At 35.1% G+C, this 27,500-nt stretch overlaps 1 protein-coding gene and 1 long non-coding RNA gene across 5 annotated transcripts in view; one reads left to right on the forward strand and one right to left on the reverse strand.

Annotated features, from left to right (window-relative positions):
- The first annotated feature begins 10,437 nt into the window (after positions 1-10,437).
- LOC144967982 (uncharacterized) lies at positions 10,438-11,354 on the forward strand. The gene is made up of 2 exons (XR_013644491.1): positions 10,438-10,645; positions 11,248-11,354. It is a non-coding gene; the product is annotated as an uncharacterized LOC144967982 (long non-coding RNA).
- LOC144967981 (CTP synthase 1-like) overlaps positions 11,137-27,500 on the reverse strand; it is a 21,881-nt gene continuing 5,517 nt past the window's right edge. For 3 of the 4 annotated variants that reach the window (XM_078905823.1, XM_078905824.1, XM_078905822.1), the window contains exons 3-16: positions 27,117-27,287; positions 25,722-25,822; positions 24,731-24,847; positions 23,900-23,977; positions 23,080-23,160; positions 21,540-21,700; positions 21,023-21,155; positions 20,267-20,355; positions 19,664-19,758; positions 19,198-19,304; positions 17,503-17,599; positions 16,952-17,007; positions 15,779-15,875; positions 13,887-14,785 (exon numbers count right to left, since the gene is read on the reverse strand). In XM_078905823.1, the coding sequence (XP_078761949.1) occupies positions 14,589-14,785; positions 15,779-15,875; positions 16,952-17,007; positions 17,503-17,599; positions 19,198-19,304; positions 19,664-19,758; positions 20,267-20,355; positions 21,023-21,155; positions 21,540-21,700; positions 23,080-23,160; positions 23,900-23,977; positions 24,731-24,847; positions 25,722-25,822; positions 27,117-27,287 (1,580 nt within the window). In that variant the 3' untranslated portion in view covers positions 13,887-14,588. Of the gene's footprint in view, positions 14,786-15,778; positions 15,876-16,951; positions 17,008-17,502; positions 17,600-19,197; positions 19,305-19,663; positions 19,759-20,266; positions 20,356-21,022; positions 21,156-21,539; positions 21,701-23,079; positions 23,161-23,899; positions 23,978-24,730; positions 24,848-25,721; positions 25,823-27,116; positions 27,288-27,500 lie in introns of all 4 variants that reach the window. The other variant, XM_078905825.1, reaches the window with a different exon arrangement.

Consider the following 27,500-nt stretch of genomic DNA (forward strand, 5'->3'; position numbering starts at 1 on the left):
TAACCTTAAACGTTTGTAGATAGACGAAATTGACGTCACTCAAATCTTTGTTATTGTTTCAAGCCAGTCATTTTTATGAGTAGTTCTCACTAAATTATTGTATCTATCAGACTATAACGTTATATCCGGCTGGTGGATTTTTGTGAGTAAAATATCTAAACGCACAGCATCAATAGTCTAATTGAAATTTAGTGAGTACGAGTCATCAAAATGGCTGTCAAAATATAACAAAGAGATGAATGGCGTCAATTTCGTTCCATCTATAGCTATCTGCGAAAAAAACGTTTGTGTTGAGCGACCTGTATTTTTTCTAGCTCATGGAGATCGATAAAAGTCAGAATGAACGATTATGCATCAAATTTTATTCTTAATCATAAAGAGACCCCTTTTGTCTTATCCTGGAAACAGCTGCTGCGGTAGCAATAATATTATTATCGTCCACATGTCACCACCTCGCCGCCACGACAACGTGCTACAACACGGACCACAGCTACTACTACTACTACAACAACAAAGGTATGGCACTCTTCGTGTCAAAGCTTTAAGCCGACACGCATAATCACCGGTTAATTCCCCTTTCCTCGTCAATCGGCGACGAATGGATCTGTAAATGCCGGGGTCTCTAATGTTGTTGTATGGTATTAATAGGAACCCTATAGCCCTCATCTACACGAGATCACTACTATTGTGATTACAATATTGTACAATGAATTGTTGACAAACTCATTCGGAAAATATGTTTGAACTTTGGTGGACGATATAATTGTTAGTTTTTAAGGTGTTTATCTGTGCTTTCGACAATGGCTTTGTTTCTTGTATTTTTAACATGAAGATTTATTATGTCGTCCGGTCTAGTCTAAATAGAAAAACCAACCAAACAAAAAAAAGAACAAAAAACACGCATTTAAAATGTTGGCCACAAAACGCTTTCTTCAAATATTGATCGATTAAAATGATCCTAATCTTGCCAAATACTCAAACGGTTAAAATGACCCTTACCTTGTCAACTGACTTACTTGACTTAATTCAAGCTGTTCGCTGACACCGTCGACCGACTTAGCAGCCTCAGCGTCATTCATGATTTCTGTGCAGAGCGCAGTAGCACTGTTTGTTTTTAAATTGTTTTAAGGCGCTTACGACACATTTATATATGTCATATTATCAGCGCCAGTAAAAAGGAAGAAAATGGGATTGTCAAAAAAATAATAGATTTACAGTTAAAAGCACACAAGAAAAATAAGACAAAGGGTAATGGTACAATGTAACAAATAGGGAATAGATTTATATTCCAAGAACATAATATCGTGGGCTTAATTTGAGATCACCTGGAAGCCTCATCCAGCCACAAGCATAGGACTAAGAGAAGGTATACCAAACTACTGCTGTTAAAGGTGAATGTTTCTTCACAAATCATCAAAAATAAGGCCCCTTTGAACAGTCTCTCTTTCTCTTGAATTTAAATTTTGGTGAAGAACGTATGCCATTAAAATCAGCAGCCTTTGAATATTATAATATCTCAAATTGGGCCTCCTTGTGCCATCTATGAAAACAAAGCCTGTTTTTTTTTTTTCTTCTCTTATACAAGATTTATGTTTTTTCACAAACCATAAAAAAATGAGGCCAATTTTAACAGTTTCTCTCTGTCTTGAACTTAAGTTAATGGTGAAAAACATACCACTAAAATCAGCAGCCTTTGAAGATTACAATAGCAAAATTGGGCCTGCCACCTTTTGTCAATGCAAAGCGCCATATATGTAAACAAAGCCTATTTTACTTTCCCTACCAAGATTTATTTTTCTTCACAACTCATCAATAAATGAAACTTTAAAAACCCATAACTTTTTTTTATTTATTTTCCGATTTTAAAAATAATAAAGTGTTATTTTCCATGGTTTTGGAGGTCACATGTGGCTTTGTAATTTAATTTTTGCTATTTGTATAACGAAATTTTACCTACCGAGAGGAACTGATTCAAATGCTTATAATATTATACATTTAAAAACGAATATAACAATACATAACAGAGAGATGATTTACAAGGAAAAAAATATCATCACCCAAAACTTTATACATTTAACTGCTTCCCTCTCAACCAAGGACTTAAAATTTTATATAGCGCTATATCCACTAAATGTTCTCAAAGCGCTTAATAAAGACTCGTACAAGGGGAAAAGACAAAACCAAGTTATCTCATTCCAAGACAATGATAAAAAGGAAGTTGGAAAACAGATAACGGGGTATAGAAGATAGCCTAAGGGACCACCCTGTCCACTATGGGAGGCCAGGATCCCCACCCAGAAACAAGTAATCTCATTCCAAGACAAGAAGAAGGTATACAGATATAAAGGGATAGAAAACACAGCTAGAGTGGCCTCTGTATTTAAGGGTTTTACGGCGCTTGCAACACATTTAGGTCATATCAGCGCCAGTAAAAAGGATGAAAATTGGATAGTGAAAGTGAAAAGAATCTAGATGTACAATTAAAAGGACTTGAGGAAAAAGTAAGACAAAGGGGAGTGGTTCAAATAGGGAACAGATGTAGATTCCAAGAGCACACCATCAATGTTCTTAGTTTGAATCACCTAAATGTCTCACCCTGACACCAGCACAAGATCCCACTAAGAGGAACACACTCAAATGCTTACATTATACATTCAAAATAATAAATATAACAGTACATATAAAAGAGATGATTTACAAGTAAAAAAATTTCATCTCCCAAGACAATAATTATGCGTTTGACTGTTTACCTCCAGCCAGGATAAGGACTAAACTAAGTAATCTCATTCCAAGACAAAGACAGAATGCAAATTGGTAAACGGATAATAGGGATAGAAGACACAGTAAGTGCCACCCTGCCCACTATGGGAGGCCAGGAACCCCACCCAGGGAGTGGCCTCTCTGCCCACAACAGAGATTAAAAGTCCCACCCCTCAGAAGTTGTAGGTCAGAGACTAGAGTATAAATGGAATCTTAATGTTGAGCTCTCTGCAAATAAATAATTAATTATCAATATATTTATTCTAACAAAAACGAAACAAACCACACAAGTTCCATACAACAAATCAATTTATTTTAAGAAGACATTTTTTTTTACATACATGGGACTCGGCTTTTAATTTCTTGATAAAGTTTAGATCTAAACAAGACAGAAAATAATTATGCAGGGCATGTAATTTTCATACAGTGGTCAAAATCATTTAATGGCACGAAATTATAAAAAAAGAAATGTAAAAACAACTGAGTGGCTGATGATATACAAAAATCATCAACAAATTTTCGACAACGAATAGCAAGAATGACAATCTCGGTATAACATGAAATCAACAAATAAACAAAAAGAACCCCCCCAAAAAAATGTTTTTTAATTTAACCGGTTGATTCACTTCAGATCTTTGGGATAATTGAGACTGACAGACATTTGTCGAAAGGTAAATGAAAAAATGAATAGAAATCATGATGAAAGGTTTAAGAAATTGGACATTGGTAAATAATGACCGAACTGACCTTATGAAAATGGTAATGGTAGTAGATTTATACACCACGCCTTTCGCCATGAGAATAGTTCATGTAAAGTGTAGAATTAAACTGTTCATTAGTTTTTATTTGAACAATGCTGGATTTGTAAAGCAGATTAAATCTCATATCAGATTTAAAAAACAACAAATTATATTTCCTCAGAGCTCGTGTAGCCCATGTTTATCCTGGATTCAGTAGCGTTAAACAGAAAGTAAAAATTGCTTCCTACCCTATTGGAAGGACACCAGACACAAGGTCTGTTCATATCCTTTGCCAAATCTGACAGTCCAAGCTACCAAATCACTGCTGGGGTAAGAATTGTAATCAATGACATTCTCTGAATCAGAGATAGGTAAAGGAAATTTTTTTTTTAAATGGTCAGAATAATTCCTATCTTGGATAAACTTTTTCATAATGCTACTCTTTAACTAATTCTGCATTGATCAGGCCCCAAATTTTTTTTCGAAACACAAATACAAAGGCTTCCCATGCACGTCGAAAGTGGAGAAAGTAACATTTTTGTTTTTATTTTAAACGAAAAAAAAAAACCAAACTAGATTTTGTTTGCATTTAGGGTTTAACAGCACTTGCCGAATAAAAAAGAGCAATATTAATCCAGAACAAAGAGCAACATGGAAATGGAAAACAAATAGGGGATAGACAACACAGCAAGTGACCTCTGAGTGCCCACCGTGGGAGGTCAGAAAACCCATCCCAACTATTTCAACTAATAGGTTTCAACATCTAGAGAGCAACAAGAAGATATATATTTATATTATTGCAAATCAATTATTTCAAGCACTGAATTGAGTTATAGCCCTCGACAAATGAATGACAAGATTTATGTTAATAAGTTGAGTGAGTTTTCAAGAATTATAAATAGATTATTGATGTAGGTATTTAATTATTAATATAATATAAATATTACACGTAATTCCAAAGGTTTCTTTCAATCTAATTGAGACTCTTCTGTTATAAGACTAGAAAAAATAATGCCTCTAAATCTTTTGAGATCATGAGAAAATATAGGCCTCCACCGGTATATGAACCCCCCAAATATTATTCATCCATCAGCAAGCAGATTTATTGTCACATAATTGTCTATTTGAAGTAGGATTTTAAAGTGAGCCAAAGTATTAGGTACTGGTTTCTACATGATATCAAACAGTCTCCTTAATACCCTCCCACCCAACTGCGAGCTGTTTTCCTTCCTACCCATCTGATGGACAAAAATTTCAAAATTAGTGTGAAGAACCCATGAAAAAGTTATATGAAATATATTATTCATCCTGATTGAATAAATTCTTAGATATGTCGGACATTTCAAGCAGAATTCCAAGCAGGTTTTTTTTTGTTTTTTTGAGGGAGGGGGGGTTGGGGTATTATAAATACCCACCTATGCTTAGGACACGTATTTTTCTTTAATGATGGGATAGGCAAAAAGATTGTTAATCTAAAGATTACATAAAACCATGAGAACAGTAAGACAAGGGGAGTATTTATACCAGAAGCAGGTCCAAAGAGTAATCTATCCCAGAGCTGCCTACTTCAAATTTCAAAAATTCGATGTTTCGAAAAGAAAAAAAGAAAAATGCACTTTAAATAGCTTTAGAAATAAATACTTTGCCCTCAGCATGATCCAAAAAGGCTCCATTTCCTGAAAATAGGGTCTGAGGAAATAAACTTTCCTTTTCAATAAGATTTATTGAGTCCAAGATGAGAGTGTTTGTTTGTTTTTGTTTTTAAGGGTTTCACGGCGCTTGCAACACATTTAGGTTATATCAGCGCCAGTAAAAAGGAAGAAAATGGGATAGTCGAAAGTTCTAGAATTACAATTAAAGCACCCAAGAGAGAGTAAGACAAAGGGGAATTGGGAACAAATAGGGATCAGATGTAGATTCCAAGAGCTATACCATCAATGTACTTAGTCTGATATCACCTATAAGTCTTTTTTTTTTTTTTTTTTTTTGTTTGTTGCTTTAGGTCTCTTCCAACACAATTGAGGTTATATGAGAGACCGCTGAAACAAAAAAACAAGCAATCTAACAAAAATAGTACAAATGTAAATCAAAATCATAACCTAAAGATATCATAAGCTAAATTATAAATAACCAAGAACAAACAGGCAGAAGATTTACAGAAAAAAAATATCCCCCGTCAAAAATACAATCACAAACCAAAGAAGCAGGATAGGCTAGTAAAGAGAAGAAGAAACGACATCACTATCGGATCGTACACCCATGCGAACATCATAGGTATATGATTCAAGGGTGATGCTCCCATCCAACCACCCGCACCTATAAGTCTCACCCAGACACAAGCACAAGATCCAACAAAGAGGAATACACTCAAATGCTTACATTTCATTATACATTTAAAATAACAAATATAATAATACATAACAGAGAGATGATTTACAAGGAAAAAAAATATCATCTCCCAAAACAATAACTATGCATTTGACTGTTTCCCTCCCAGCCAAGGTCGGGACAAAACCAAGCAATCTCCTACCAAAACAAAGACAGAAAGCATGTTGGAAAACAGATATAAGGGGATAGAAGACACGGTAAGTACCTCCCTGCCCACTGTGGCGGTAGGGAACCCCACCCAGAAGATGAGAGTGTAGTTCTGTAGCTGGAGCCAAAAATTCGCATTTCTACAAATAGTACTAAGCAGGTCTGCTATCCTGGGAGGTTCTATAAACAAAATAACGATACTTGCATGAAATTAATCGAGATTCTTCATAAACAAATATCAAATGTAAATTAATGAATCCTTATAAAATCATAATAATAATTTTCTTTAAAAAAAAAGCAAGCAATCATCAAATGTGTAAAACAGGTTTCATAATACAAGAGGCAACTTTTCAGCTTTATCTATGACCCTATTAACAAAACAAAACAAAAAATAGAAAATTGGAATGAATTCATTTCATAAATCAAATTGTAATTGGATTTCACCCATTTGGTAGGGTCAGATATTCGTAAGTACAGCAAATGGTTTGGTGAACTTGGCTCATGAAAAAAAAAAAAAGATAAAATGGCAATTTGATTACCAAATTTTAAAAACGTTTACCACAATAAAGGTGAGTCCCAATAGCTCAGTTGGTGAAGCACAAGCTTCACACATAGACATAAAGGAACCGAGAATGATCTTGGGCGAAGTCGAGATTCTTTTCTCAACCCCCCCCCCCCCCCACTCCCCCCTTGTCCAGCCAGCAGTGATTGGGTAGCTGGGTCCATTGGGTCTAGTGGAGAATACTTTGCGAAAGACCAGCGTCCTATCCGAAGATCTTTAAGCAATTGCTATTTTCTGATTCAGAAAACAGACACCGAGATAAACTCTGGCTCTATGGACCTAATGGCTCAAAAGAACTACTTTTATTTTTACCACAGCAGATGGTTTTGTTTTTTTTTTAAATAGAGTATTCTTAAGTAGATACAACATTAATAAAAAGAGAGGAACTTATATTTATAGAAAAAACAGTTCCACAGAGCTCAAATCCCAGTTGATGAATGCAGTATTTAAATGAGACAAATTACCGATGCATTTAAAGGCAAGTCATTATTTACCCAGAGTAACAATGTAGTATGTAAACTTTCCCTGACAACAAATATGGATATAAGTGAAGATGAAAATGACAAATGGCATTAATGATAATTAATAAATATTATACGATTGTAAATTGGAGAGACAACAGGTAGACTTGTTACCAAATGGTTTGCTTGTTTTTAAGGGTTTTACGCTAGCAACACTTTCGGGTCATTTCAGCACCAGTAAAAATAAAGAGAATACAATAGTAAAAAAATTCCAAGATTTACGATTTAAAGCACCCAAGAAAAAGTAAGACGAAGGGGACTGGTTCAAACGGGAACAGATGTTGATTCGAGTGATTCGACGTAACTAGCTTGAGATCACCCAAAACTCCCATTCAGATTCAAGCATAGGAGCTTGTTTTGTTTTTGTTTTTAAGGGTTTTACGGCGCTTGCAACACATTTAGGTCATATCAGCGCCAGTAAAAAGGAAGAAAATGGGATAGTAAAAAGTTCTAGAATTACAATTAAAGCACAAAAGAAAAGGTAAGACAAAGGGGAATTGGTTTAAATAGGGAACAGATGTAGATTCCAAGAGCACACCGTCAAAGTACTTAGTTTGAGATCACCTAAAAGTCTCATCCAGACACAAGCACAGGTCCCAACTAAGAGGAATACACTCAAATGTTTACCAATCATATAATATAATATGTAAACTAAACATAATACAATGCATAACAGAGAGATGATTTACAAGGAAATAAATATCATCTCCCAAAACTAACAATACATTTGACTGTTTCCCTCTCAGCCAGGGTATCCAGCCAGGACCAGGACAAAACCAAGTAATCTCATTCCAAGACAAAGACAGAAAGCATGTTGGAAAACAGATATAGGGGTTAGTAGACACAGTAAGTACCTCCCTGCCCACTATGGGAGGTCGGAAACCCCACCCAGAAGCATAGGAGCCAACTGAGGGGAATAAACTCAAATCTTAAGGGGCGGTTTGGGTCTTTTCTAAAAAAAAATTAATTACCTATATTGGGCGGTTTTATTCATTCTGTATCATCAATATAGGTTAGAAAACAACATTTATGGTGAAAAATTTTAATTATCTTTGTTGATACCCGTTTTGCGATCTAATTTGGGGGTCTGACATCAAAAAATATAACAATCTTGTGGCAAACGTTCCACAAAAACTAATGAAGGAATGGCCTCCATATTCTTTCCTCTTGTTAACATTGTACCATAGTGTGTCACCATAGAGAGATTTTACGGCTTTAGCTTATGGAATTTTTATTATATCATTACAAAGTTGAGAATCAAAATGTTATGACAAAATTGATGTAAAAAATTCAGATTTAGGATTATAAGTTAAAATTCACAAATCTCATCGAAAATATCTCTCTATGGTGACATAATACATTATCTCTGTCATAACTGTGGAAATTTTCAGACGATTTCATTGGATAGATTCTGAGAAACGTTTGACACAGTTTCCCATACCCTTAGAAAAATGACATATTGAGAAAATAGCAAAATGGCTTCCCGATTTTCACACATTTCTTACTACCTGTACCATTTTCGACTGTGTATTTCGTGCCTTTATAGTCTACTTTACGAATTTAGACTTCAATTATATTATTTCTAAGATAATAAAATATCATTTTCCACCAAAATCTCAAAATCACATTTTTGAAGGATTTTCCTAATAATTAGACCCAAACCGCCCCTTAAGACAAAGAAAGGGTCACATACAGAAAAAAAAAAATTTACAGGAGACCCCCCCCCCCCCCCCCCTCCCCCCCAAAAAAATGTTTGCTCCTATATCTTTCAATCTTTGAAGTCGTATATCTTGTTTTCATATTATTGACTGAGAGTCACAAAACCCAGATCGAAAAATGTGCATTCGGCTCAAGAATATAACAGTGTCAATAACTCAATTTGACCCAATTGCTGATATGAGACCCCATGACGGCAGAGATGGATAAAGAAATCATCTCCCAAAACTAATACTATACATCCGACTGTTTCCCTCTCAGCCAAGGACTCCAGCCAAATGACAAATCCAAGTAATCCCATTCCAAGACAAAGACAGAAAGCAACCCGGAAAAGGAGATCAATACAGGGGACAGGAAGACTCAGCAAAAGTAACCTCCCTGCCCCACCATGAGCAGTCAAGTGACCCCCCACCGTACCTTGGTTAAGTTACCCAAATAACATTTCAATGCAATATAATACAGTATACACCACCTTATAAGCCTTTTCTCAGATGATCCATTATCAGGCAGAGGCGGGGTGCAGGGAGAAGGGGGGGGGGGGGGGTAAAATTGTTGACCGTCTTCTCTTGTTCAAAGCATATTGAGATTCAAGTATCTCTGGTCTCAGAATGAATGTCTTGTTAATAATTGATGGGTCGGTGAATCCACTTTCATGAACGTAGTTTAAACAGTAATAAACAACTGACAAACTCTTTCACAGATTAATTTGAAGCAATTCATTGTGATTGACCAGAAATAAAAAACTCGGCCTTCAAGCGTCATTTTATGATAGAATATTGTAATAATGATTTTTTAAAATTTGCTGGGGTTTTTTTGATTCATCAATCTTTGGCATCAGAGATATAAAGCAAATGAAACGAGCCCTAACCAATGACTGTTAATCTGACATGAGCAAGACATTTCATTTGGCTGAACTAAAGTGTGAGTAGGCAAAGCTGTCTGTTTGAATATTTGTTCATTAATTTCATTTGCAAGTTGCGTGATATTAAAGTAACGATTTGATGCAAGTCCTAAGACAAAATTATTTAATTAAGTGATGTGTTAAGTGAACATAGAATACTTGTTAACTGCAAAGAGCAGTAATAACAAACCCATTCAGCTTTAAATCGTTCCAAAATGAAAGGTTAAGCATTTAAATTCATTCAAAGGAATTTGTAACTGGAATTCAAATTTGAAAGAAATATATTCAAAGATATAATAAAATGATATATCATACATTAACATTTATAATATAAGTTTATCTAAATTTTAATTTCACAAAAAAACTGTTTCCATCAAACTCAGACCATTCCATGAAACAATGAGTCAACAAAGAGGTATATATCAATATTCTGTTTTTAAATCTCAGACATAAACTGGATGACGGGTCATTTTGTTAATTTTTTTGTTTTGTTTTAATTGGGGTGAAATTAATTTTAAACATTAAAAATGAAAAAAAAACAAGTTTCCCAAAGAATTTTTAAAAGATCGGAAGACAATTTTTAAAACAAAAATGATCCAATGCCCTCCTAACTACATTAAAAGTAAATACCAATTAATAGGACTTTGAAAAATAAAAAAGAAGTTATATTCAGGGCCATTCCATGTAAAATGTTACCTGGGAACTAATTTTTCAAAGGGGTATAACTCAAATAAAAGTTGGTGTAAACTTTAGAGGACTAATTAAACTTTATTTTTGTTATAAAAGTAACCTCCCTTTTTGGTCATGTGACTCGGCGGCCATCTTGAAAAACAGCACATGTTTACAAGCCAGATATTTGCTAAAAGTGGTAATCTTCTGAAGCCCAATACTGCACCGTTTGGCATCACAGGTACTTGAATTTGTTTCTTATATTTAAAAACATGTTTTACTACTTGAAACTATTGTTTAATATTTTAAAATTGTCATATTACACTAGAAATCGTCACTCATGAGGACTCAATTTTCGTGTCCCATCAGTTACCATTTAGGACATAAAGTTTTCTTAGCTGCCATAATTTTTTTTTTAAATGGCTTGAGCCTTTAGATTTTCTGTCAATGCATAGGGCATGTTAGAATGACCATAAAGTTAATTTCCATATTTATCATTTTTTCGCGTTACAATGGTAACTGACGGACAGTAACTGATGGGACAGAGCTGTGTCAGTCTTCTGTCCCATCAGTTACTGGCTCAGAGAGGAGTAAAGCATTACTTTTTTTTTTACATAGACTTTAAATATTAATGTTTGAATTGCATAATAGCTTTGTTCAATCCTTGTGTAATGATTTTGAAGACTCAAAATGAATTTAACTCAATTAAAATCCCAAGGAGAGAGAAATGACTTTTGTGGGGAGGTGTCTGAGAAAGACTTTTGTGGGGAGGTGCTGAGAAAGTTCCTATCATCCTGTTGAAGCTTATTCTGACATTTTTTTCTATCTTTATCTCTTGCCCAGATCTGTATCAAAGACAAAATGCCTCCAAAGTCACCCCGCACAAAAATGAGAGAGTACAGAGAAAGAATGGGGGAAGAGAAGAAAAAAGAAGTGAAGGAGAAAAATAAAGAGCAAGCGAAGAAATATCGGGCAAGCATGAGTGAGGAGAAGCGCAAAGCAGAGAGACTCAGTAACACGCGTAGAAAGAGAGAGGCACGAAGAAAAGCCAAAGTTTCTAGTGTTTCCCCTAAGCACAATCCTCTTTTTTCTAGTGTCCAGTCAGAGGGAAAAGCTATAAGAAAAGTAGTGAATTCTCTACCTCAAAGTCCTAGGCGTAAAATTGCAGTATTAAAAAAATTGGCAGTACAACATGGTATTCTTGTGGAGAAATCAAAAACATCCAGGAGAAACTTGTTTGAGTCTGAGAACTTAACAAAGATGATCACGAGCTTTTATGAAAATGATGAAATTTCCAGCCAAAGTCCAGGCAAAAAGGATTTTGTTACAGTTAAAGATAGTGAAGGAAATAAACAGCAGATCCAGAAACGTGTTATGCTTATGAACATTATGGAAGCGTTCCAGCAGTTCAAAAAGGAAAGACCAGACATCAAAGTGGGTAAAAGTAAATTTGCACAATTGAGACCACAACATGTCGTAACTATAACCGAGAAAGACCACCATGTATGCTGCTGTATATATCATGAGAATCTTGAGCTACTTCTAAACGGATTGAGAAGCTACAACAATGAAGTTCCAAAACCTGAAGAACTGATAAGTTCCTCTCTTTGCCAGGACCCAACAACTTCCTGTTCACTAGGAACGTGTGACAAGTGCCATGATGTGACTGCTATCATCAGAGAAAAAATCATGCTCTTGTTTCCGCTAACACATCCAAATTTTGCATTCTACCAGTGGGGAAAAAACTCGAAGAAAGAACTGATTGAGATGGCTTTGGATGACCTCGAACAAGAGCTTCGTAGACAGCTACAGACAATGCGCATACATAGCTTTCTAGCAAAGTGCCAACTTCATCAAATGAAAACTTTAAAGAACTGCTTGACTTCAACGACCACTGCTATTCTACAAGAAGACTTCGCAGAAAATTTTTCATTGAAACAACAAAATGAAATAATGACTGCTCACTGGAATTCAGCAGGCGTCACTATCTTCACTGCTATCGTTTACTTTAGCAAGCAGGACTATGCTTCATTTGCCCTAGTAAGTGATTGTTTGGAGCATGACAAGTTTGCAGTGGCCACATATAACAGAATTATCTTGAAAGAACTGGAAAATGCTGGAAGAACTGTTGAAGAATTACATGTCTTTTCAGATGGATGTGGTGGTCAATTTAAAAATTGTGCGAATTTGTCATTAATGACACAACCGACTATGCTGCACCCAAAATTGAAAACCATGGACTGGAGCTTTTTTGCAACATCCCACGGGAAAGGACCAATCGATGGGATTGGGGGCACTGTGAAGCGAGCCGTATGGAGACGGATATTAAGAGGAACAGCAGTAATCAACTCAGCAGAGCAGTTTGCGGACGAGGCAAAGACGACTTGTACCAATATCAATGTGATATACGTATCAAAGAATCAGGTTGCCGAAACGCAAACGGAACTCGAGACATTTTGGCGGTTCAACCAGCCCAAAACTATACCGGAAACAAGATCTTTCCACTTCTTCAAACCAACATCAAAAACAACAATCTCTGCTGCATCCATCAGTCCGTTTACCAATCTCTGCGTTGATCAAAAATCATTTCAAATATTCAGACCAACATCTGCTAAGTCAACCACTCTAAGTACCCCAACTGCAGACCCATCTTCCTCTCAGGGAACACTGTGCAACCACACAACTTCTGATGTTATCATCAGTGCTGAACAGTACTATGCTGTTGACTATGTCGACAGATTCTACATAGGAAGAGTTTTAAATTCCAACAAGCCAGACATTTGGAACATGAAGTTCCTGCACAAAACAAACGGTTGGTGGCATCAGCTACTTTTCATGGCCTGAAAGAGATGATACAGATGCAGTCCACAGACAAGCGATTTTCTATGGACCTGTGAACTTAGAAGGCTGCTTGCAATTTACAATTCCAGACCTCAACACCATCAGTGCAGCCTTTGCTTCCCGAAAAGATTTATAAATCTGATTCCCTTTTTTTTATTTAGCTGTTCTGTTGAAAGTTGTCATCATGTGACAAAGAATTGTTTTATTCAGTGGATGAATTTTATTTTCTTGTTCTGGTTTCATGGGTGTTAAAAAGCACTATCTTTCAAATTTTCTAAGCCGTCAGTTTTCATCATTTAATTACGTATCCTTTTTAATATTATTAAATAATTCATTTACAAATGGGCAAAGCTCATGATAATCTAGTCAGTCACAGAACATGACACTGAATGAATGAAACAAGTGCCAGTGTAGTCAGTACGTCTTTTGATTTTAAATTTAATAGTAACAATTGTTTTCCCACCTGTTGCAATGTCAAGTTTAATTTGTAGAAGATGATTATTATCATTTTTCTTTTACTTTTAATAATCAACTGAATTGATCATGGTGTTACTTGGATTGTTAGTGGACACTTAAATTTCATTTTAGTTTCCCACAAGTTTACTACTACTTTGCGTCGCCAGATGGATATCTTTGTTCACTTTATTTTTGCTATAAGGCATTAAATTTACAAACCAATTATGCTGTTAATTGGCCTGAATGATCTTTTTAATTTGTTTAATGAGGCTTGAGAGTACAAACATTCTTTGCTTGAAAATAAGATTGTGATTTATTTTTATTTCTATCTTGGTCACTTTCGTGTCCCATCAGTTACCAACATAGTGTCCCATCAGTTACTCAAAGTGTCACTTATTATCGGCTATAAACGTAAAAGTTGCTGCTTCATACTTCTTATTCTTGTACTGTATGTTAAGACACTATTTTAAAATACATACAAAGCAAAAACAACAATTGGAGTAAATTAGTTTCAGAGAATTTTTAAGTTGTAATATACGTATAAAAATGGTGGTATTTTTTCTGTCCCATCAGTTACCGAAGGGTTAAGAGATCATAAAATGAGCCATAATTAATTTTTTTTTTATTTACCACTTTTGTTACAATCTTTCATTGCCATTCAATACATTTAAGCAATAAAAGTGTGAATAAATCTGTTTCCCTTAGTTCTGTGGTATCTTATTTCATTGAAAATATGCTCTGAATGTCCCATCAGTTACCATGGAATGGCCCTTCATCCATATAACCTCAGGAATGATATACATGTATATGATATGACAATTTTAAATTTATCAAAATTCATACAATAACATTATATTAGTGACAACACACAGCAGAGAGAAACCTGTTCATGGGTGAGCATCTTCATTATAATCGTCATCCGACTCACAGAATGACATGCGGGGTGAAGGTCTAAAGCCACGGCTGGCATAAGTCGACAGTTTGTTGCTAGCTGCCAGGAGCAGACCAAGATAAGGTGGTGAAGGGTTCATGGGACGAGAGATGTACTCAGGATGGTATTGGACACCTACGTAGTAAGGGTGGTCTGGGGAGGGAAGAAAATAGCATTTCAATCAATATTATTAGTGAAACATGACTCAGAAAAAGTGTGGAACGAGCACTTGTATCAATAATGATGAGAAAAATAGGGTATGGAGAAGTGGATAGCTGAGTCGGTTGTGCAACCGCTCGCTGTCCTCTCTCTCCCAGCGGTGTCATGTCAATTGGATCCTGAGTTTAGCACTGAACCTGTGGCTTTCAACTGGCACTTCTCCATACTCTGTTTTCCTCATCACTAGTGAAACATGAGCAGTTATATAATGCAATACCCGGTAACAGAACTCAAAGTACTTTACAAGGGGCCCCGAGCCAACAGCAACATTTAACATGAAGGATGAGGCATAACGCCAGAAAGTCGACAGTACAATTTTTTTTTTCCATAAGGCCAGAAAATGTGAGTAAAGAGCCTTTTCAAAGGATTCAACCATGGCACCGCTCAGAGCAGGACTCAAACCCAGGACCTTCCAATCTGAAGGCAAGTGTCATACCACAAAACCACATAAACGCACATTAAATTAAAGGCGTTAGGCTGCCACCCTTATGAATTGACTATTTTTAAAAAGGTGAAGTTTTAATATTTTTTTTCAAAACATTTAAAGACGATTTAAAGATAATTGTTTCAAAACATTTGAATTCGGTTTAAAGACAGTATCTCTCTTATAAAGGTCATCTGAACTTTATGGGACAGACTGGCACAAAACTAAAGAGCTGGAACTCATCTAATTGTTTGTTCGAATGAGTAAGTATGTAAGTACTTAAGATATCAACACAACTTAACTCTCTCAAGTTCATATGAATGGAAAATCGAACAAATGTGTAGTGTTAGATGGACTATATAATCATGGTGAACTCAAGAGAGTTAAGATACACTTTATACTAACTCAAGAGAAGGCCTTCTTCTTCCATTTTCTCTCAATACAGTACAAATACCATAAATTCAATTCATTACAATACATGCAGCAGTGCAAAATCAACATACCGCCCAATTCCATTATCTCCATACGTTCTCCATCCTCACTCCTTCCCACAAATCTCATGCCTTTCTCTTCCAATTTTTCCACAACCTTGGGGTTAACCTGGGGAGCAAAGAGCAATCCATAGATAGAATGAAGTTGACGTCACTAAGTCTTTGTTATTGTTTTTTTTTGCCATCTATGTTTATAAGTAATTCTCACTAAACTGTATCAACCAGACTATAAAAGTCCATGGTAACACAAAGTTTTGTGTGTTGGTCTTTAATACTTCCAGATGGCAATGTTGTGAGCTTCTTAGCCAAATGCATACTATTTATTGACAGTAAAAAAAACAACCAAAAAAAGCCCAATTATAATAAATAAAACAAAAAAGACCAACAAAATTAAACAAAAACCCAACTAACTCTTTCTGTATAATTTTGGTTGTCTTTTTTAGAAATCAGAATTGGAATGGATTCATTGGCATAAATGGCACGAACCTAACTTTGACTAATCAGATGAATACTTCTTGATAAAATGCAAGTTTTACATCAGATTTCAGGGGTTACCAAGACTTTCGACTGGAGTATATTCCTGCTTGGAGAAGATATGTTAATAGTCCTATTCTCCTTTAGGATAGATTGGAATAACTTGAGTAAGTAGAAGTCACAACTGGGATTTGGAATGAAAAAAATTAGAACAGTGGATCCAGTCATTAGGGGAAAAAGTTGGATTTTTAACTTAGCAATGAAATTTGACAAGAGATGCTGACTTAATGTACTTAGCCAGTGGCTGATTTTATTAGAATGGGATGCTCTGCTTTGTGACTGTGCAATCTAATCACCTTCCAATATTAATGCCACCAGTCCAGTGTCGGGCAAAGTAACCAAATTACCATGAAAAAAAAAAATGTTTAATTGACCAAAATATTCACTGTTGATGCACTTTTCTTACCAAACCCTAACTGCAATGTTTCATCATGTGAAACTATTTTGAAAGAAAAGATGCAAAGCAGTAAACTTTGTAAATAAAGACAAAGATGATTCTTTTTTTTTTTTTTAATTCCCCTTGTATATTCACACAAAAATCATAGTCTTAAGGACAATATTGAATTGACACATGCAATCTTTAGGACAAATGTAGATTTAGATTTTATTCCAAGGTACGACAAGTCTTATATGTTTAAAACAGATTTTTACCTCATAACGATGTCTGTGTCTTTCTTCAACGTATTCTTTGTTGTGGTAAAGTCTACCTAGAAACAGATTATAGAATATACATATGTACAATGATAAATCTGTAATCCAAACTTACTTTAACAATCTCAAAAACAGATATGGTTAACTTTTTGAGATAATCTGACACATGAGACATCAGATGATCTTAAGATTGAAAATGATAATGATGTCTAAAAAGAACAAGATCAGTGAAGATAAATAGAAAACATACAAAATATTCCATATCGAAGATGCAATAGTACTTGACAGGGCTTTCATGAAATATGACATTATTACAGACCTGAATGTATAGCCATTGTGCCCAAGAGTCTTTGACCTTATAACTATTTTGCAGTTGTTTTTGCTATACCCATCTTTCTTTTGAACAAACAACTTTTAAAAAACTGAATGAATTAGACTTATCATTTCCCTATAGATGGCTGGCTTAACTTTACTGTAATTATATTATTGCCATTATTTCCATTTGTTATTGCTATCACAATGCTGTATCCATACACAAGCGTGAGTCTTACGGATAACGCTGTTGTTGGTGTTGAAGATTGTCTTCCTCTGGCCAAGCCTCATTGTTCCCCCCATTTGGCCCGGGTTGTGCTCTGGCATTTCTATTACCTGATTGGAAAAACAACAAAGTATACATTAATCATTTCAAAGATGCAATCGACATGGAGCTCCAGGGAATTATTAATTGATATAAAGTTTTGAAATTTTTTTTACCTGAGCCGGTCTTCTTTATTTTTCAGGGGTGAGAATGACTTGCCACAAAAAAGGAGGAAATTTTTTAGCACGTAGATCAAGACCCATACAAAATGTGGTGGTGGTTGTAGTAGTAGTGGTGGTGGTAGGGATGATGATGTGGTGGTGGTCGTAGTTGTAGTGGTGGTAGTTGTAACAGTAGTGGTGGTAGGGATGAGAGGTGTGGTTGTCGTAGTAGTTGTGGTAGGGATGATGATGTGGTGGTAGCTGAAGTAGTAGTAGGGTAGGGATGCTGATCTGGTGATCATTGTAACGGTGGTGGTAGGGATAATGTGGTGGTGGTTGTAGAAGTAGTGGTGGTAGGGTTGATGATGTGGTGATAGTTATAGAAATAGTTGTGGTTGTAGTATTGGTGGTTGTAGGGATGATGATGATGATGATGATGTGGTGGTGGTTGTAGAAGTAGTTGTGGTAGGAGTGATGATGATGTGCTGGTTGTAATATTAGTGATGGTAGGGATGTTGATGTAGTGGTTGTGGTGAGTGGTTTTTATTCATTTTAAAAAATTGAAAAAGGAGGAATTGTGATGGGGACAGGCTGAGATAAACTATCATTTAGGCGGAAATCCGCCTTTAGGCGGAAGATTCTCAGCCCTGATCTTTTTTCACAGGGTATCTAAAGGCTTTTGACCTATGCAATCCTTGTTATGATTATGATATGTTACAACATGACAGCAAATTTCAGCTTCTGATCTCTATCATTATACGAGTTCATTAATACTATGTTATTTCACAAACTTTATAAATAAAGGTTAAAATTAATCTTTAGATAAAGACTTTCCATGGTAATTTTTAATTTTATCTTTTATCCCTCAATTGCCGAACTGATCATTAAATGAATGAAAAAAAAACAACAACAAAAACATACAGTTCAAATAAAACTGCTCCGATTCTTCCATGAAAGATTGAATAGCTGGTTTTAGAAAGAAATTGAGACAGGACAACAAGAGTCCTCGACCAAAAACAAGTCGGAACTCCTATCAGAATATCATATATATGAACATAGAGTAATGATAAAGTGAGAAACCCCAAGTGTTATACAAAACATCTAATCCAGACTTGCTCCAAGCAGCAAACAGATCCTTGAACTTCAATAGCTATGAAGGATACTCGTTCCATCTCCCCACCACCACCACCAAACTTTAAATAATATCCAATCACCTAAAACTGATTAAGAATAGATGTAGAATTTTTTATCTTAAAATTCGATCCACTGAAAAAATGCGTTCACCAACTTTATTTTTAAAAATCCCAATCCTTAAGATATAAATAAAAATCCAAATTTGACAATCTAAATAAAAAAACTCAACTAAACTGTTTGAACTGTTAGTATCTGTATAGGTGGCAGGGTTTACACATCTCAATTGTTGATAAAAACTGTAACCAACTTATGAGTGTCATATTATTAAGAGACAGAGCTAAAATATATAAAAATAAAGGCTTTTCAATCCTTACCACAGGGTGTTTGGAGTCTTGACTAAACTCAACAGAGTGAGCATCTTCCCATCCAAGCATGTTTCTAGAAAACTCAATGACAGCACATTGTAAACCCAGACAAACTCCTACAAGCAAAACAAGAGAAGTGAAATTCAATAAGTTGTAAATGTTCTGTTAAGGCAAATCATTGTCAAATGTGGACAAAAACAGCTACTATCGACAAATTATTTAAATTATAATCATCCAAAAGTTACTCTTAAAGACAAAACAAACTGTAAACTAAAGGAACTTTTTTTGTTTAGGTCAATTTTAAATATATGCACAGTTTAGAATATTGTAAGTTGCTACCATGCACCACATTGGGTGGGCGATGACCTTTTTTCACGAGTTAATACTATTTTGATGCACAAAACAGCACATGTGTGTCATTCAACTGTTAGCCACTATCTCCCACTCTACAATGTCGCATGTTATTTAATCATACCTAGGAATGGGATCTTTTTAGTTCTAGCCCATTTACAGGCCATGACTTTTCCCTCTGTGCCTCGCACACCAAATCCTCCAGGGACAATCAAGCCACTGAAAACAAAAAGGAATAAATAAAATCTTAACTAAAAAATCAAAAAAATCGAGCTTTTATAGAGCAATATCCTCTAAACATACTCAAAGCGCTTTATAAAAGGGTCCCAAACCAACAGCAATACTACACATGTAGGATGAGACATGATATGATGCCTGCGAGGCAATATTACAAATTTTTTTCTGACAAAAGAGGACCCAGCTATTGCAGCTCAAAGCAAGACTGAAACTCAAACCCAGAACCCTCTAATCCAAAGGTGAGTGTCATCCCAAACCACATAGCCGCACTACCACCTAATACCATGAGGCCCTGTAACTCACAACTCGCTTAAATTAGTAAGCAGTCAACAGTTTTAAATACATGGTACAACAGACGAAAAAATTAGCCATGTTTTTTGTTTGCTTGTTTACTATGTGAAATAAGAGGTGTATGTTTGGGAACTGGGAAGGGGGAAAGGAAAATATTTATTCTAACATCCTACAACAACACGTTTAAATGGGAACTTACTTTGCTCCAACTAATTCTTTCCATGCCTCGTGATATCTCTGGGGATTTTCATTACATGTGTCCTGCTCAAGGTCTGCAGCCTCAATACACTGAAAAATAAGAGAGAAAAGCAATAACAAAAATCATGAGAAAAAATGCTGTGATTCCCCTCTGGAAATTTTAAAACCTCATCTATTTGAAGAGAATTTATTTCAAATATTTGGTAAAACAGATAAACAACCCACTGTGATTATTTGTGTTTGTATTAAGAATTAATTTTGCCCGCAAAACAGCCTTTCAATCTACTCCATTCAATTTCCAACTTGTAATAGTTCTATAACCGTATTATTATTTTTATCTAGCAATTACACAATTATAAAAATCTTTAAGAGGGATCGCAAATGAATTTTATATCTTTAAAAAATAACAAAAGAAATGTTTTGTACTATATACACAGTTATACAAAGTTCAAAGTCTGGGCCTATTTTTTTTTAAAGCTGATATATTCGCTTTAATTCAATACTTTTTCAAGTTGACATAACATGAATTAATGGTTCCCATCATGTCGTATATGAAAAATTAGAAAATGAAGGTAAAAATAAAAGATTAGAAAGAAAGAAAAATTGAAAAAGGGATAAAATTAATATAATTTTAGTACTCTTAACATTTGCATCATTACCTAAGCCGGTTATTTTGGATAAAGCGGGTGGTAAACAATAAACACTGCTAGAGAGCCTGTCAAGTGAAGTCCTCTTAGACCAATATATTGTTATTTACCTTTAAATTTAATCTGTGATTTACAGCCAAAGCTGCATGCTGCAGAGCTTTGATAACTGATGCATAGGAATCAGAAAGCTCTGTGTACTTTCCGACAAGAACAATGCATACTTCTTTCAGCAGCCTGTCATATCTGAAAATGAACAGAAAAGTTTGAAATCGCCAAATGATAGGAATAAAAAGTTTACAACAAAAAAACAATTAGTAGACTTGTGGGCCAACATCAGTTTAGGAAAAAAAAATATGTCAAGAGCTTGATTCCCATTCATTCTTGTGTTTTAAAAATTGGAAACATTACATTGCATTGGCATTTTGTGCACAATTTCACCAGAGTTAACCAATGAAATTTTAATATATTGCAAAAGCTAAAAACAAAAAAAAAGAAAAAGAACTCAAATTTAGTATAAATAAATAAAAATCTCATATCTTTTTAAAAAACTCATTACCCCTTTTATACCGAATAAACTCTTAGTGTAGATTAACCCAGATAATAATACTCAACATAAACCTCCCTCACCTGTCAGCTAACTCCTTCCAACGGGTCATCAACCTGGGAGATTTATCCACATCTGGCTTGGGGATCAAATTCAAACGCTTCATCAGGAACTCATCAGCTCCCTGCTCCTGCAGCAGTAGAGGAACTCGGTAGATGGAAGTCACATCATGAACGGTGTAAACCTGAGTTATATTATAAAAATTCAAAAACTTAAATATAATTTATCATAATCAAGAAATGTTTAATTATACGCTTGATGTGGATAATACAGTCATATCTCCATAACCTGAATATGCATGTAACAGGACACAATCTCAACGAACTTGGTGATATTAAAGGTGATACGACAGACTGATTAACTGATGATGTTTATGTATTTGGACAGATTCTTTGAGGTTATCATGTTTCAAGATGGAACTTTCGAATCAAATATAAATTCAGTTCCCAAACAATTATTTCATAGAGTGAAGCATGGGCAACATCATCAGTGATTAATTTCGAATGATAAAAAAAAAAGACAAAACAAGAAAACAATATGCTATTAAGTTGATTTTCTAGTAAAGCTTTGCAATTGTTTTTAAGGGTTTTACGGCGCTTGCAACACATTAAGGTCATATCAGTTACAGTAAAAAGGAAGAAAATTGGACAGTAAAAAGTTCTAGAATTACAATTAAAGCACCCAAGAAAAGGTAAGACAAAAGGGACTTTGTTCAAATAGGAAACAGGTGTAGAAAGATTCCAAGAGCACATTATCAAAGTACTTAGTTTGAGATCTCCTAAATGTCTCATCCTGACACAAGCACAGGTCCCCACGAAGAGGAATACACTCAAATATTTACAAATCATATATAATAGGTAAATAAAAAATAATCCGGTGCATCACAGAGAGATAATTTACAGGGAAAAAATATCATCTCCCAAAACTCTAACTATACATTTGACTGTTTCCCCCCCAGCTAGGGTATCCGGCCAGGGCCTGGACAAAACCAAATAATGTCATTCCAAAACAAAGAGAGAAAGCAAGTTGGAAAACAGATATTGGGGGAACAGAAGACACAGTAAGTGCCTCCCTGCCCACTATGGGAGGTCAGGAATCCCACCCAGAAAGCTTTGCAATGATTTTCATTTAAGACAAAGAAAGGGGACAGCGTGGTTCAGCGGTAAGGTCGTTGCTTCGTACCCGAAAGGTACCGTTCGATCACCCTGAGCTGTGTGGCCTTGACCAAGTCACCTTGCCCTAGCTCAATTTGCGGTGCTGCATTGAAGCTGACACCTGGGTTATTCCAGTCTTCCCTGAATAGACCCTAGGGACAAATTTCCCCTATGGGATAAATAAAGGGAGTTTTATTTATTTAAAAAATATTCAAAGGAAAAGCAGGGAAAAAATCCTCTTCTTCTACTTTTTGTTTGCTTTTCATGTCGTTGATATTTCATTTAGTCTACAGCGATTATGTGCCCCATGTCTTTGAAAGGACTCCTGTCATTCAGAATGACACATTCTGTCTACAGCTCAACAAAATAAAAAAATCCCACTGCTATTTCATAGAATATGTGAATTCACCTGTCCAGGATCTACATGGCAAAATAATGAGATCTTGTCCTTTACAGAATCACCCAAAGGAGTGACACTTCTGCACACAATCTGAAAAGAATTTTAAAATGGAAGTAACTAGTCAGAGAAATACAATATACCGTCTTCTATCACTATCACAAACTTAAAAAAATAAGACACAGCATGTTACATGAACTAATTTAAAATAGAAATTTCAATTTCAATTCAGTGATCTCAGAAATGATTAACTGAAATATTACTTGATCACAACGTTACCAACATTTAATATCCATCCATATTTTGGGGTTTAGATGTCTTACATGACAGCAAACGCATCCCATACCTGTCTACGTGTCATTACCCTATAAAAACTACATATAAAATTTGATAAATATCTTTTCTACCTACAAATTACACCAAGAACTCTGTTTTATATTACGGCCACCAACAAAAGCTGCAGAATCTTTTTGCTATTTTTGATAGATTTTGATTTTAGGAATTAGACAAGCTTATGACACAGTTATTTTCAAAATCAGAAAAAAAAAAGATAATGGAGAGGCAAACTTGCCCATTCACCTAATTACTCCACTTCCAAAGATTCTTATCTTCTGAATCCATGACTTCTGGACCAATGACATATTGGTAATGGTAAATTATCTGCCTTTGTTATTTGTTTATATTTTTAAAACATAAATGACTTACCACTATGCCATCTATTCATACATTTCAATTTTTTCACATTAGAGCAATAGACAAAAACGTTGCTGGTTGCTTGTTCAGGTTTTAAGATAACAATATTTAAAAAAAACAAATACAGAAATACACTCACAATATCAGGAGACAATCCAAGTCCTCTTAATTCTCGAACACTTGCTTGTGTAGGTTTACTTTTCTGTTCTCCTCTGGGCTGTTTTATGAAAAAGAATTTAATTTTTGGAATAATAGTCATATTTTGCTTTTGAAATAAATCTTTTTTTTTCTCCTACATCCTCAATGTTCCCTATTCTTTCTTTTTTTTTTATCTAGTCCTATCTTTCTAATTCAAGCAATTTGTTTAATGTTGGACAAAAGATGGGAGGTAATCAGAATAAGAGTCTGGTTTATGGAATATTTAGCTCTATATTTTTCCTAAAGTCAGTCTTAAGATAAAGAGTAAAGAATTTCCAGTAATCCTATAATATGTGCGACTATGTGGTCTTGCGGTATGGCATTCACCTTTGGATCAGAAGTCCTGGGTTCAAGTCCCGCTCTGAGTTGTCATTGGAAAAGGCGCTTTACTCACATTCTCTCAACGTAATCAGACGTAAAGAGTACCTGACCATTAATAACGTTGTCATCTCCTAATAGGGTCATGTCTCGTTCTTCATATCAAGTGTTGCTATTAGCTAGAGACCCCTTGTAAAGTGCTCATTTAGTGGATATTGCGTTACATAATATCTCAAGTTTTATATATTTATTAAAGAGATGTAACTTAAAATAATAGCAGTCACATTGAAACCAATCTACCATGTAATATAAGTTAAACGAAAAACAATATTTAACAAGCAATTTTGTTTTATGGAATTATCCTGAACAATAATATCCATTATTCATGGTGCACTACTTTCTATCCTGAATGACACATTCGAACAGCAACTAAATATGATAACCATATGCTTACCTGTGGAATTAAACTGACATGAACACAGCAGAAGTTTTCCTTTTTGACCCGGAATTGAAACTGTCGGAAAGCTTCAACAAAAGGCATACCTTCAATATCACCAATAGTGCCACCAAGCTATCAAGATAAAAAAACATAATTCACTACACGATGTCATGAGGAAACCAAATGTTAAAGTGTAGTATTATCATTGAGTTATTGCCCTTTGCAATTGTATTACCAATATTGTATTTCCATGAATAATACCTGAATTACATTTAATTACTTTTAAATAATGTCACAATTGAACATATTTTAAGAATACATTATATTCGTATCATTAGTTAACTACACTTGTGCATTGATATTATATTACATTATGAATATTCCTGTTTATGTTAAAAATTACTAAATCTATGATATATATTTATAAAGTTTCAACAGTTTGCAATAAAGTAACTTATTGACTGGCCACCAATGAGTGTCTTCCCTGTCAGTCTTTGTATGCACTGCCTTTGGTGCATAACACCAACAACATGCATTGAAAAATATTATCAGCAAAATAAGAACCTTTGATGGGTTAATATTCAAAACTACAGGCAGTCAAAAAATTGTTTTTTAAAGATAGAGGAATCCACATAAATGTCAACATCTCTTGTTGGTCCCCAATTTTCTCTTCTTTATGTAATTGTTTTCCATTGGTAATGGATAAAGTCAACCAATCTTTCTGGCAGTGTTGGCTTTACCAGGATTCCACTGTAATCAAACCTGTTCTATCTCCCAAATCTCCCCTATTCTCACCAAAAAAAATCCAAAACATTTTTGTGACATCTTCTGACAACTAAATATGGACCTCTTTCTTTAAAAAAATTTTTTTTTTAATTGAAGGAGAATTTTTTTCGTAATTGGAAAATAGTTTACAAAAAATTATCAAAATATAAACTTCTTTGGATCCGGACACATCCTTAACACTTGAGCGGTCAGTTCAAATCCCATCAATTGATTTGCTTACCTCAATAATACAGACATCAGGTTGTTCCTTATCATCATCAACAGACATAGTGGCCACTCTAGTGACCCAATCTTGAATGGCATTGGTAATATGTGGCACCACTAATGAATGAAAAATTAATAAGATTTAGTAACAAACCATTATAAATTTCAAGCTATCTTGTAATGAAAAATTTAAAAAATTGCCATATATATGTAGTTTGCAAATCTGATGCTCTATATTTTAAAAATTTACACCTCCATTCAAAGCATTTGCTATGCTTGTTCATTTTAAAATAGTTGATTCGGCTATAAGCTGAATTTTAGCCTTTCGCCATGACAGACACCAACTTAAAATGTGTACCATATGTAAAGGAATGGTGGTTGTAATGCTGATGATGTGGTGGTAGTGGCTGTAATAGTGATGATGTGGTAATGGTTGCAGTAGTTGACATAGGGATGATGACGTGGTGGTGGTATTAGAAGTAATGATGACAGTTATTGCAGTGACGGTAATTGTGATAATAATGTGTAGTGATGATGATAGTGGTGGCAAAGTGGGAGTGGTGGTGTACTGATGAAGATAGAGCTGTAGCGCTTGTCTTCGATAACACTGTGATGGAGGCTTTCGTTGGAATAAGACCAAACCAGAATTTAATAGAGATTGCCTGTAACCCTGAATTGTTAGCTTCAGACCGCAATTTATTTATTCTTTTTTTTATTATCAAACTGTGTTGATACCTATGGCTAAGTAGAAAGTATTATTTTGGTTTGACAGAAAGTGATGTGAAGTAAGTATTAAGTATAAATAAAGTAGAGCAAAAGTAGAGCATTTATATAGCGCAATTTCCACTAAACGTGCTCAAAGTGCTTTACAAATGGTCCCTGGCCAGCAGCAACACGTATATAGAACGAGACACGATGCCTTCTAGGCGATATTACATTTCTTTGGGACAGAGACAACGCTGTTAACGGCCAGGTTCTCATTTTACACCTGAGTACGATGAGAGAATGTGAGTAAAGAGCCTTTTCCAAGGATTCAACTATGCAGCGAGCAAGGCTTGAACCCAGGACCTTCCGATCCAAAAGTGAGTGTCATACCACAAGACCACATAGCCGCACAATTGAAATGAAGCAAGCATGCACACCATGCACATGCATCAATATCTATGAGACCAGTCGACAAATTATTTGTGATGCATTAAACTTTACACCCTAAGGGGGCTAGACTCTATTGCAGGGAATTTTTACTGCAACCAGAAAAGCAGAATGCTGACAAACGGCCGTATTTCCAGTTTTAAGGCGTAAAAGCAGCATTCCTGAATGATATTTTAAAATGTTGAGAGCATAAATCTTAATACTTGAAACAATTCACATAAATATGCATTCGCATGGAAATAACCCAAAATGTTTTCACCTTGGACAGTTTTCCCCAAATAGTCTCCCTTCCTCTCTTTGTTAATCACCTCCTGATAAATCTTTCCAGTAGTGATATTATTGTCGCTGCGCAAAGTCACATCCAAAAACCTTTCATAGTTACCCAGATCCAAATCTACCTCTCCACCATCGTTCAACACAAAGACTTCCCCTGTGAAAAAATAAAAAATTCAAATAAAATTGTTAAAATCTAATTCCATAAAGTCCAAACTTGAAAGCTATACACTTACAATTATCACAGGATGACAGTATCTAAGTTAAATCAATAGAATATACCTCACTGAGCTTTTATATTGCAGTGCACAATATATCCACTCAATGTGCTCTAAGAAAAGGGTGTACCATTTAACCTCCATAGTTACTC

Source organism: Berghia stephanieae, chromosome 3 (genome assembly GCF_034508935.2).
Source record: "Berghia stephanieae isolate SIO BIC M18660-M18661 chromosome 3, UCSD_Bste_1.3, whole genome shotgun sequence".
In the NCBI taxonomy this organism is placed as follows: Eukaryota; Metazoa; Mollusca; class Gastropoda; order Nudibranchia; family Aeolidiidae; genus Berghia; species Berghia stephanieae.